This window comes from Neoarius graeffei, chromosome 24 (genome assembly GCF_027579695.1).
Source record: "Neoarius graeffei isolate fNeoGra1 chromosome 24, fNeoGra1.pri, whole genome shotgun sequence".
Taxonomy (NCBI): domain Eukaryota; kingdom Metazoa; phylum Chordata; class Actinopteri; order Siluriformes; family Ariidae; genus Neoarius; species Neoarius graeffei.
This window is the reverse complement of record NC_083592.1, coordinates 54877008-54889309: the sequence shown is the minus strand read 5'-3', so window position 1 is coordinate 54889309 and position 12302 is coordinate 54877008. Positions and strand designations below refer to the sequence as shown.

General features: G+C 42.1%; 1 protein-coding gene across 1 annotated transcript in view; it reads left to right on the top strand.

The window, feature by feature from the left end:
• Positions 1–12302, top strand: part of srrm4 (serine/arginine repetitive matrix 4) — a 193868-nt gene that overhangs the window by 147013 nt on the left and 34553 nt on the right. Inside the window, exons 3-5 of the mRNA XM_060907487.1 lie at positions 5149–5238; positions 7872–7952; positions 8149–8175. Of these exons, the coding sequence (XP_060763470.1) occupies positions 5149–5238; positions 7872–7952; positions 8149–8175 (198 nt within the window). The remainder of the gene's footprint in view (positions 1–5148; positions 5239–7871; positions 7953–8148; positions 8176–12302) is intronic.

Sequence of the window (12302 nt, the reverse complement as noted above, 5' to 3'; positions counted from 1 at the left end):
CAGACAACCATTCACACTCACATTCACACCTACGGTCAATTTAGAGTCACCAGTTAACCTAACCTGCATGTCTTTGGACTGTGGGGGAAACCGGAGCACCCGGAGGAAACCCACGCGGACACGGGGAGAACATGCAAACTCCGCACAGAAAGGCCCTCGCCGGCCACGGGGCTCGAACCCGGACCTTCTTGCTGTGAGGCGACAGCACTAGCCACTACACCACCGTACCGCCCTGATCAAAATATATCCGGGGCAAAATATAATGCTGTGTTCACACTTATACCAGTACGATAGTGGTATAACTGTATCAATACAAAGTATACCGGTACAGTTTAGTGCATCTGTCCACACTAGCGAGAAATGTTTGCAGTTTTCTTTCACGGAAGTTGAAATGCGTGTGCGCAAAATGTTTCCGTGGTTACCGAGTAACTTCCTTCCGAGAACATGGCGGATGAAACGACGTGTGTGTGCTTTTTGTTGTCAATGTACAGTCTGTATTTCTGGTGGTCATTTATTCAGTCGAATCGTATAAAGCGCGCGAGGCAGTTGAGAAAGAAACAAAGAAAACGAATCTCACTTCCCCCCTCACTTGCTCCCTCTTTCCTTATCTTCCCCTCCCTTTCTCTCCCTTTTCCCCTCTTCCTCCTTTCTTCCTCCCTCTTTCCCCCTCCCTCCCCCTCTCTCCCCCCTTTCTTTGCTCCATGTAGCTCCACGGTCATTTTGAGCCATTTTGACGTTTTATTTACAGCTGGAAAGCACGTGCGTATTGTATTGTATGAATAACCCGTAAGACGTAGGAATGGTTCATTGCGCTTGCGCATTATATTTGTATCGATACAGAGCCGCTTCATCTGTCCACACTACAGCGAAAAGCTACAGTACCGATACTGTACCGGTACGAAACCCATACATTTGTGGGTTTCGTACCGATACAGTTATACCGCTACAGTACCGGTATAGTTGCTAGTGTAGACAGGTGTTGCGGTACGAAAGTAGTTTCATATCGGTACAAAATCCCTAGTGTGGACAGGGTATAAGTCCTGGAAAAGTCCAGAGCTCATTAAATCCGTTGTTAAAATATGGAAAGACTAAGGCACAATCAGGAATCCGCCTGATAAGGATTAGTTCGAGTCAGAGAAGCTACCAAGATGCGAAGGTTCTGGAGAGATCCACAACTCAGATGCGAGATGATGAAGATGTTTACAGAATGACTGTAACTAAGATTCTCAACAAATCTGGGCTTTCTGGGAGCGTGGAAATCCAAACGGCATGCTGGAGACTCAGTAAATATGTGGACAACATTTTCTAGCTTGATAAGAAGAAAAAAGAGGTGTGTTTGGGAGACACTCAGTGCTACTGATCACGTTGAGAACATCATTTTGACCGTGAAGCATGGTGGTGGAAGCACCGCTTGGCTTTTTGTTGATTATTGTTTATTTTGTTCATGTTATTTATGGCGTATCAGTGCTGATGTGCATGGATTGTCATACCATCTATCAAAATTGCATTAAGTTCATCCTCACTTGTTTTACTTTATTCCAGTGAAATGGTTCACAAATACCATTCAGATAACTGTGTCCTCTCTCAGAGATAATCAGCGAGCTGACAGTTGGCTAATTAGCCAAAAGCTCTCCGCTCCGTGTCTTTGTGACTCTTTGTGACGGAATATATCAGCGCACCATCCGTCTCCAACCAGATGTGCTTTTTATGCTGATGTTAGATTCAGTTTTGTTCCACAGGCACTCAGTCATTCTCAGAAACTCCTCTACGTATAACGTCTCGCTATCAGTGTTAGCACGGAATCCAACAGAACTGTAGCGCCAAGCTGGACCCTTTAACACTTCAGCAATTCATCGTGAGTCAGGAACAGCCTCCTTCAGCGAAACATTAGCAGGAAACGCATTCTCTCTGTCATGCATTTGTTCTGTCCATTGTCGAAATATGCAAAAATGTGTAAATATGTAAAATAGGTCATGTCCAGGGCGGCACGGTGGTGTAGTGGTTAGCGCTGTCGCCTCACGGCAAGAAGGTCCGGGTTCGAGCCCCGTGGCCGGCGAGGGCCTTTCTGTGCGGAGTTTGCATGTTCTCCCCGTGTCCGCGTGGGTTTCCTCCGGGTGCTCCGGTTTCCCCCACAGTTCAAAGACATGCAGGTTAGGTTAACTGGTGACTCTAAATTGAGCGTAGGTGTGAATGTGAGTGTGAATGGTTGTCTGTGTCTATGTGTCAGCCCTGTGATGACCTGGCGACTTGTCCAGGGTGTACCCCGCCTTTCGCCCGTAGTCAGCTGGGATAGGCTCCAGCTTGCCTGCGACCCTGTAGAACAGGATAAAGCGGCTACAGATGATGAGATGAGATGAGATGAGATGAGGTCATGTCCAAATTAGGAATATTAAGGAATATGTACTGTAAGTATTTAGAAATTTTCAAATATTTAAATTGCCATGCCCAAAGTAGGAATTGAAAGGGGAATGTAAACATGTAAAATATTTAAATATGCAAATCACCACATCCAGACAAAGAACAGAAAATATGCAAATATGTAAATTGTCTTGTCCAGAGTAGGAATAGGAATGAATATGTAAATATATAGAACATTTTGAATATGTAAATTATACCATGTCCAAATTATGAATAGAAAGGAATACACAAATATTCAGGGGCATTTGAATATGCTAATTACCATATCCAAATAATGAATATAAATGAATATGTATATGTAAATTATGTAGCGTCTGAATTGGGAATAGAAGGGAATATGTAGAAATATACAAGTATGAAATTGTGTAATTTCCAAATTAGGAATTGAAATGAATATGTAAACAATATTTAAATATGCAGATTACCATGTCCAAATAAAAACTGAAAGAAATATGCACATATATAAATGGCCATGCCCAAAGTAGGAACAGAAAGCATTCTGTAAATATGTAGAAATATGTAAATTATGCCACATCCAGATTATGAATATAAATTAATATGCAAATATGTAGCAACATGTATAAATATGTAAATTATATGCCATAATAGCATTAGATGTGTGTATGTATGATTAATTTCAATCCCAAAGTAAATCGGTTTGTAATTGCTGAGTATATTTTTGCTCTGTGTATCTTTTGCACTTTTTAAAAATACAGTGGTGCTTGAAAGTTTGTGAACCCTTTATAATTTTCTATATTTCTGCATAAATATGACCTTAAACATCATCAGATTTTCACACAAGTCCTAAAAGTAGATAAAGAGAACCCAGTTAAAGAAATGAGACAAAAATATTATACTTGGTCATTTATTTATTGAGGAAAAGGATCCAATATTACATATCTGGGAGTGGCAAAAGTATGTGAACCTCTAGGATTAGCAGTTAATTTGAAGGTGAAATTAGAGTCAGGTGTTTTCAATCAATGGGACGACAATCAGGTGTGAGTGGGCACCCTGTTTTATTTAAAGAACAGGGATCTATCAAAGTCTGAGCTTCACAACACATGTTTGTGGAAGTGTATCATGGCACAAACAAAAGAGATTTCCGAGGACCTCAGAAAAAGCGTTGTTGATGCTCATCAGGCTGGAAAAGGTTACAAAACCATCTCTAAAGAGTTTGGACTCCACCAATCCACAGTCAGACAGATTGTGTACAAACGGAGGAAATTCAAGACCATTGTTACCCTCCCCAGGAGTGGTCGACCAACAAAGATCACTCCAAGAGCAAGGCGTGTAATAGTTGGCGAGGTCACAAAGGACCCCAGGGTAACTTCTAAGCAACTGAAGGCCTCTCTCACATTGGCTAATGTTAATGTTCATGAGTCCACCATCAGGAGAATACTGAACAACAATGGTGTGCCTGGCAGGGTTGCAAGGAGAAAGCCACTGCTCTCCAAAAAGAACATTGCTGCTCATCTGCAGTTTGCTAAAGATCATGTGGACAAGCCAGAAGGCTATTGGAAAAATGTTTTGTGGATGGATGAGACCAAAATAGAACTTTTTGGTTTAAATGAGAAGTGTTATGTTTGGAGAAAAAAAACATTGTATTCCAGCATAAGAGCCTTATCCCATCTGTGAAACATGGTGGTGGTAGTATCATGGTTTGGGCCTGTTTTGCTGCATCTGGGCCAGGACGGCTTGCCATCATTGATGGAACAATGAATTCTGAATTATACCAGTGAATTCTAAAGGAAAATGTCAGGACATCTGTCCATGAACTGAATCTCAAGAGAAGGTGGGTCATGCAGCAAGACAACGACCCTAAGCACACAAGTCGTTCTACCAAAGAATGGTTAAAGAAGAATAAAGTGAATGTTTTGGAATGGCCAAGTCAAAGTCCTGACCTTAATCCAATGGAAATGTTGTGGAAGGACCTGAAGTGAGCAGTTCATGTGAGGAAACCCACCAACATCCCAGAGTTGAAGCTGTTCTGTACGGAGGAACGGGCTAAAATTCCTCCAAGCCGGTGTGCAGGACTGATCAACAGTTACCGGAAATGTTTAGTTGCAGTTATTGCTGCACAAGGGGGTCACACCAGATACTGAAAGCAAAGGTTCACATACTTTTGCCATTCACAGATGTGTAATATTGGATCATTTTCCTCAATAAATAAATGACCCAGTATAATATTTCTGTCTCATTTGTTTAACTGGGTTCTCTTTATCTACTTTTAGGACTTGTGTGAAAATCTGATGATGTTTTAGGTCATATTTATGCAGAAATATAGAAAATTATAAAGGGTTCACAAACTTTCAAGCACCACTGTAGATATATTTATTAAAAGAACACCGTGACAGCTCTGTCGCTTTTTGTTCATTTATTCCGCTACAGATATGTTACGTACAGTACGGTGGGTTTGTGTGTATATTTGTTTTCCAGAGTTTGTTTCTGTCCAATGAACTGAGTGTCCAATCAACATATAAACCTGTAATGAAGTACGCAGGTCTTTTTTAACTCTACTATGCTAATCTACACTGTGTAGTTCCACCCCCTTTCCTGCAATCTCGCACGCTCTTGTGAGCCCTGAGATTCCCGCTGGAGTCCCTTCGGTCTGTGATGGGTCGGACTCGACCCGGCCTCTGCCAGATCACGTGTTATTAGACACATTCGCTGATGGCGTCTCTGAGTCTCTGTTGCCTGTCAGCGTTTATTTCTTTTTCCTCTCTGTTGCAGCGTGTCGCTCGACGCAGACTTTTCACCTCGTCCAGCGGCCAAAGCGAAAAAGAAGAAGAAAAAATCAGTGAGGAAGAGGAGGAGAGAAAGGTCAGTAAAACAAATAAACAAACAAAAACTTTGGGAGTGAGAATGGAAGGAAGGAAAACAGGGAGGGAGGGAAGGAAAGAAAAATAAAGACAGAGGACAGAGATGGAGAAGACAAATGGGGGAGAGAGAGAGAGAGAGAGAGAAATATGGATGATAAAAACAGAACAAAATAGAAATGGAACAGAAAGAAAGAAAGAAAGAAAGAAAGAAAGAAAGAAAGAAAGAAAGAAAGAAAGAAAGAAAGAAAGAAATTAATTGACTTGGAAGGAAAGAGAAAGAAACTAAAAGAGAGAGACTGAGTGAGATAAAGAGTATGGTAAAATGAGACAGAGTGAGAGATAGAAAAAAGAGTGAAAGAGACTGAAAGTAAAAGAGCAAGAGAGGGAGAGTAAGAGAAGTAGAAAGAGAGAAAGAGTAGTAGAGAGAGACAGAGAGAGAGATGAACGATGAGGAAAACAGACAAAATAGAAATGTGAAAGAAAGAAAGATTGACTTAGAAGGAAAGAGAGACACTAAAAGAGAGATAAAGAGCATGGTAAAAAGAAAGTGAAAGAGAAGTAGAGAGTGAAAGAGACCGAAAGTAAAAGAGCAAAAGAGAGAGTGAAAGAGTAAAAGAGAAAGTGAAAGAGATAAAATGAAAGAGAGAGTGTGTTTTGTAGTTTAATTTGAAGGAAGGAGGGACGGAAGGAAGGAAAACCAAAACAGGGAAAAGAGAAAGAAAAATAAACAGAAAGTAAGAATATCAGAGACAGACACAGAATGTGTGTGTGTGTGTGTGTGTGAGAGAGAGAGAGAGTTTTTGTATTTAAAAAAAGCCTGGCATTGACTTACCTGAGTACACTTCAAACATACTTTCTCAGAACATCTTCCTTCATCAGAAATAAAAAAGAGAGAAAGAAAACAAGATAGAGATTTTGTGAAAGAAGTAGAAAGAGAGACACAGAGATGGCATCAGGGAGAGAGCAACAAAGAGAGAGAGAAAGACTGAAAGAAAGTGAGCAAGACTCTCAGGGGAACAGAAAGAGAGAGAGTGAGAGACAGACAGTGAGAAAGAGAGAGAGAGAGAGTGAGAAAGCGACAGAGTGAGAGAGACTGAGAGAGAGATAGCGAGAGAGAGTGAGAGACAGTGAGAAAGAGAGAAAGAGCAAGCAAGAGAGAGTGAGAAAGCAACAGAGTGAGAGAATGAGAAAGAGAGTGAAAAAATGAGAGTGAGAGACAGTGAGAGAGAGAGAGAGAAAGAGCAAGCAGGAGAGAGTGAGAAAGTGACAGAGTGAGAGACAGTGAAAAAGAGAGAGTGAAAAAGTGAGAGTGAGAGACAGTGAGAAAGAGAGAAAGAAAGAGCAAGCAAGAGAGAGTGAGAAAGCGACACAGTGAGAGAGACGGAGAGAAAGAGAGAGTGAGAGAGAGAGAAAAAGTGAGAGAGAGTGAGAGACAGTGAGAGAAAGAGCAAGCAGGAGAGAGTGAGAAAGTGACAGAGTGAGAGACAGTGAGAGAGTGAAAAAGTGAGAGAGAGACAGTGAGAGAGAGAGAGATAGACAGTGAGAAAGAGAGAGTGAGAAAGTGACAGAGTGAGAGAGACCGAGAGAGAGATAGCGAGAGAGAGTGAGAGACAGACAGTGAGAAAGAGAGAAAGAGCAAGCAAGAGAGAGAGAGTGAAAAAATGAGAGAGAGTGAGAAAGCGAGAGAGAAAGAGCAAGCAGGAGAGAGTGAGAAAGTAACAGAGTGAGAGAGTGTGAAAGAGTGAGAGACAGTGAGAAAGAGTGAGCAAGAGAGAGTGAGAAAGTGACAGAGAGTGAGAGAGAGAGTGAGAGAGAGAGAGAGAGAGAGAGAGAGCACTAATTGGGAGTAATAAGGTGAGAGTGATTAAGTGCAGCTCTTCATTACATTATTATGTATACAGTACTGCGTTATAAATCCACCTGCACTAAATAAGTGCACATGGTAATGTGTGCTTTATTCGCGCTGTGTAATAATTACTGTATCTCACACCCATTACACTGTAACGCCTCGGCGCTCGTCTGCCTGCTGCTGGGCTCCGGATCCGACTGAACCGCTGCAGACCCCACCCAGACCTTTATAAAGCCCGACCTGTTACACACACCGGTACGACCTGAGCACTGACCACACTTACACAGCTTTATGATTAATATCGAGAAGGTGAGGAGGAAATGGAGACGATCAGTTCATCTCCAGTTCAGTTCTGATTGCAGTGGCGGGGTTTTTTTTGTGTGGTGTATCAGATCTGATTTCCCACTCAACACCAGTTTATTATTTAAATCTGTCACTCAGATCCGTGATGTGTTTTGTATGAAAAATGCACATTTTTCAACACGAGAAGATAAACTTCATATCTTCAAGCCAGTGTGTGATTTTCTTTTTATTATATCGACACGTTCACAAACAAAACGGACCCAAATTTATCAAAACAACTCATCGGTTTCCTCACGAGTGACAGATGGAGATTTATGTCCCGGTTTTGGTTCTCCGTGTCCCGGATGGAAAATACGAGCGGCGTATTTCCCAGTAAAACACTCGCGTCCGTGTAATAAAACACTTTAATATTCACTCTGGTAAACAAAGTGAATGGAATGTTAGAGTGTGTTCAGCGTGACAGGAAGCTGTTTAATCCACAGGTGTCACTCCTCCAGTCCGTCACCACTGCGCAAGAAAAAGAAGAAGAAGAAGAAGAGCTCGAAGAAGAGGAAGCAACACAGGTAACGTTTCAGATAGCTTTCATTTAGGGTTCGCTTCCACAGGCTGACTCATTTACATATCTTTTTTATTTTAACACACATACGGCTAATGAAACTCTCTCTCTCTCTCTCTCTCTCAAATCTCTCACACACACACACACACACACACACACACACACACACACACACACACACACACACACACACACACACACAGGGCTGCCTCCAAGAAGAGAAGACACAGGTACGAATGCATTCATGTTTTATTGAAGTAAAACAGAAAGAACAATAATAAATGAGGCCTAAAATACAGAAATTTCCTTCGTACTAATTAATTAATTAATACACTGATTTAGTACAGTTACTAGTAACAGGCACTGGGTGTGTGTGTGTGTGTGTGTGTGTGTGTGTGTGTGTGTGTGTGTGTGTGTGTGCGCAAGACGTTAAACTGTGACACAAAATTTAAAACCAATCAACTATATAATACCGTAGAGCTCGTTTATATTAAAAGGTGCATTGATTTTTTGAAATCATCAAATGTGAATTGATTAAAAACAAGTCTCTTGTACCATATTAATCATTTTCACCTGGTAGTCCACCAAGAAGGGGAATTTATTTCCAAATAAATTGCAACTTTTTGCTGATAAAATTAATGGTTTGGGGGTAAAAAAATAGCCAAAAATCATTAGCTCCCGCCCCCTGGGCCCCCACCGGGGCTCGGCCCCTGGGCCCCGCTGTATATATAAAATCAAGTATAGTGTCCAGGTAAAGGTAGAAGCGCCATGGGCACGATACCGCTTCTTCTTTTCCGATACCGATACTGAAACCTTGAGGATGAGCTCATACTGATCCCCATCTGATATTTTTTTCTTTAAAAACTACAAAGCTTTAAAAATAAATATTTTTCTATTTTTAACTGAGACACTTAGCAGTGAAACTCTTTCAACGAGACCATCAGTGACGGCGTAGCTCACTCCGGCCCCGTCTAGTCCAGAAGGAACGATCTAAAGTGGGCCACCTTAATGCGCAATAAACGTTGCAAGCTATATACAAGCTATATATAGAAGGTTTTGAGAGAATTTTGAAAGAGAAAGACGTGTTATTTTATTATAACTCTGGGATTCCTGTGGAAACTTCGAGGCAAGCTATCCCGAGAGGCACTAGAGATGGCGTACAACATACCGTAATGATTCGACCAAAATTGGAGTACGCTTCTGGACTGCTAGGGGACTTGGCTTCTTCATCCAGTAAGATGTTGGAGCGTGTCCACTACCAAGCTGCCTGCCTCGTCACCGGAGCCGCGAAACGTACACCCTCAAGCGTCGTTATGCAGGAGCTCGGATGGGACAGCCTATCAACCAGAAGACACTTCCACTCCATGGTTGTCATGTATAAACTGGTAAATGGCTTAGTTCCCCCTCACCTCCAACCACTGATACCCATCACACGAGGAGAGCAAAGAGTCACACGTTTAGAGCTTCGCAACTCTACGCACCTCCACTTACCTCGCTGTAGGACCCAGACGTACAAGTCCAGCTTCATTCCTTACGCGTCCCGACTTTGGAACGAACTGCCCCAGTCAGTAAAACAAGCCCGCAGCATAAGTGTGTTCAAGCAGAGACTATCGAACTGGACTGCCTGATAGATATTTTAGATTATTGTAGATATTTTAGATTGTATTTAATGTTTATTTAGCATTTTTGAAGAATCCTGTGTATTAATGTTATGTCTATGACTTTGTGTGTGGGTCACAACACCAGCATTAGCTGCCTGTGCCTCACGAGTATTGTATTGTCTTGCAATCTTAATGAAAGAAAAGAAAGAAAGAACACCCGAAAGGAATGTGTATGTATAATAATAATATTAATAATAATAATAATAATAATAATGACTTTTTTATGTGATCTATCAGATATATTCCATTCAGCTACTCATCTTCGATTCCTTCAGTATCATGCTAGCTGAATGGAATATATCTGATATACCGTGAAAAAAAACAGCCAATATTATTTAAATAGCGAGATTGTCAGTGATGGCGTAGCTCACTCCGGCCCCGTCTAGTCCAGAAGGAACGATCTAAAGTGGGCCACCTTAATGCACAATAAATGTTGCAGGCTATATACACTATATACAAGCTACAGTATACGGTATATAGAAGCGATATCCACCCTAGGAATACCGACCTATTTACCAGAAAGAATCCAAAACAGCGAGGAATTGACCGAGAAGAAGCAATTTTTTTTAACTGCTCATTAAGGCTTAATTAGTCCATAACTTCATTAATAATTGCAATGAAGCAAATCTGGGTCGAAGTTATGGTATATGCACCCTAGGTCCCCCTACCTTCATGCCAGAAAGAATCAAAATCAGTGAACAACTGAGAGAGAACAAGCGGTTTGTGTGGAAACTGCTCATTAGGGATTGATTAATTACTCCATGTCTTCATTATTAATTGCAATTATGCAAATTTGGGTAGAAGCCATATATATGCACCCCAGACAGACCTACCTTCCTGCTAAAAAGAATAAAAAATCAGTTAAGAATTGAGAGAAGAAGAGATTTTTGTGAAATGTGGACAGATGACACACAATGGGATAAACTCATCACCTGTCGGCCGGATGAGCTAATAATATGGTGAAGAATAAACATGCCTCCGTACAAACTTCTCTGAAACGTGTTACTGGCACTAAATTCAAAATGAGCATATATTTTTCGAAAAACAATAATACTCTTTCATTCATTTAATATGGAAGCCATGGCCTAATGGTTAGAGAAGCAGCTTTGGGACTAAAAAGTTGTTGGTTTGATTCCCGGGACCAGCAGGAATGGTTGAAGTGCCCTTGAGCAAGGTATCGAACCCCCAACTGCCCCCCAGGCTGCTCTGGGTATGTTATATGTCACTCTGGATAACAGCATCTGCTAAATACCTGTAATGTAATTGCTTGCATTGTAAATACAACATAATAATAATAATAATAATAATAATGTATAACTATACAATTGCAAAAAAAAAAACTTGGGACACAACATAAATAAATACAGAATGTGATGGTTTGCAAACCATGGAAACTCTATATCCATCCATCCATTATCTGTAGCCACTTTATCCTGTTCTACAGGGTCGCAGGCAAGCTGGAGCCTATCCCAGCTGACCACGGGCGAAAGGCGGGGTACACCCTGGACAAGTCGCCAGGTCATCACAGGGCTGACACATAGACACAGACAACCATTCACACTCACATTCACACCTACGGTCAATTTAGAGTCACCAGTTAACCTAACCTGCATGTCTTTGGACTGTGGGGGAAACCGGAGCACCCGGAGGAAACCCACGCGGACACGGGGAGAACATGCAAACTCCACACAGAAAGGCCCTCGCTGGCCACGGGGCTCGAGCCTGGACCTTCTTGCTGTGAGGCGACAGTTCTAACCACGACACCACCGTGCCGCCTGGAAAAACTATATTTTGTTGAAAATAGTACAAAGACAACATATCTTCTTCCTTGTCCAGCACTATTGCCAGGTCGGGGTCCATGTGCCTTTCGTGCTGCAGCCCTCCCATTACTGAGCTTGGGGAACAACCATTCACACCTACGGACAATTTAGAGTCACCAGTTAACCTAACCTGCATGTCTTTGGACTGTGGGGGAAACCGGAGCACCCGGAGGAAACCCACGCAGACACATGGAGAACATGCAAACTCCACACAGAAAGGCCCTCGCCGGCCGCTGGGCTCGAACCCAGAACCTTCTTGCTGTGAGGCGACAGCGCTAACCACTACACCACCGTGCCACCCCACAAAGACGATGTATCAAATGTTGAAATTGAGAAATAAGGCAAGAATGAGATGAGATTTCACTTGCAAAACTACAGCACTTGGTCTCCTCAGTTCCCAGAGGTTTACAGAGTGTTGGTAAAAGTCGAGGTGATGCAGCGTGGTGGTAAACGTGCCCCTGTACAACCTTTTTTAAAGCATGTTGCTGGCACTAAATTCAAAATGTCTCAGTTTCAGCATTTGTCTTTGTAGTATTTTCAATTAAATACCTCGTTGGGGCCGTCCATCGTTGCCAATGATGACAATGTGTCCCATCGTTTGCGTCCCCCTTTTCTTTCTTCTTTGATGGACTCTTCTTTGATGGGAGAGGGATCCAATCCTTGACCTGCATGCACAATAACAGTGGAAAGTCTCCAGCGGTAGCAGGTGGATTTAGACGCTGGAGGTGACAGGCTGCTTTTGTTTCCTCTCTGTTTCCTTTCTTTTTGGAAGTGTGAGATACCTTCAGGCAGTCTCAGCTTCCATTTGGTGCGATCAGCTGCCAAGCTCTTGAGCTCTTCAGGTGGAATTGTGCAGGCCTTCATGGCTCTTTTTAG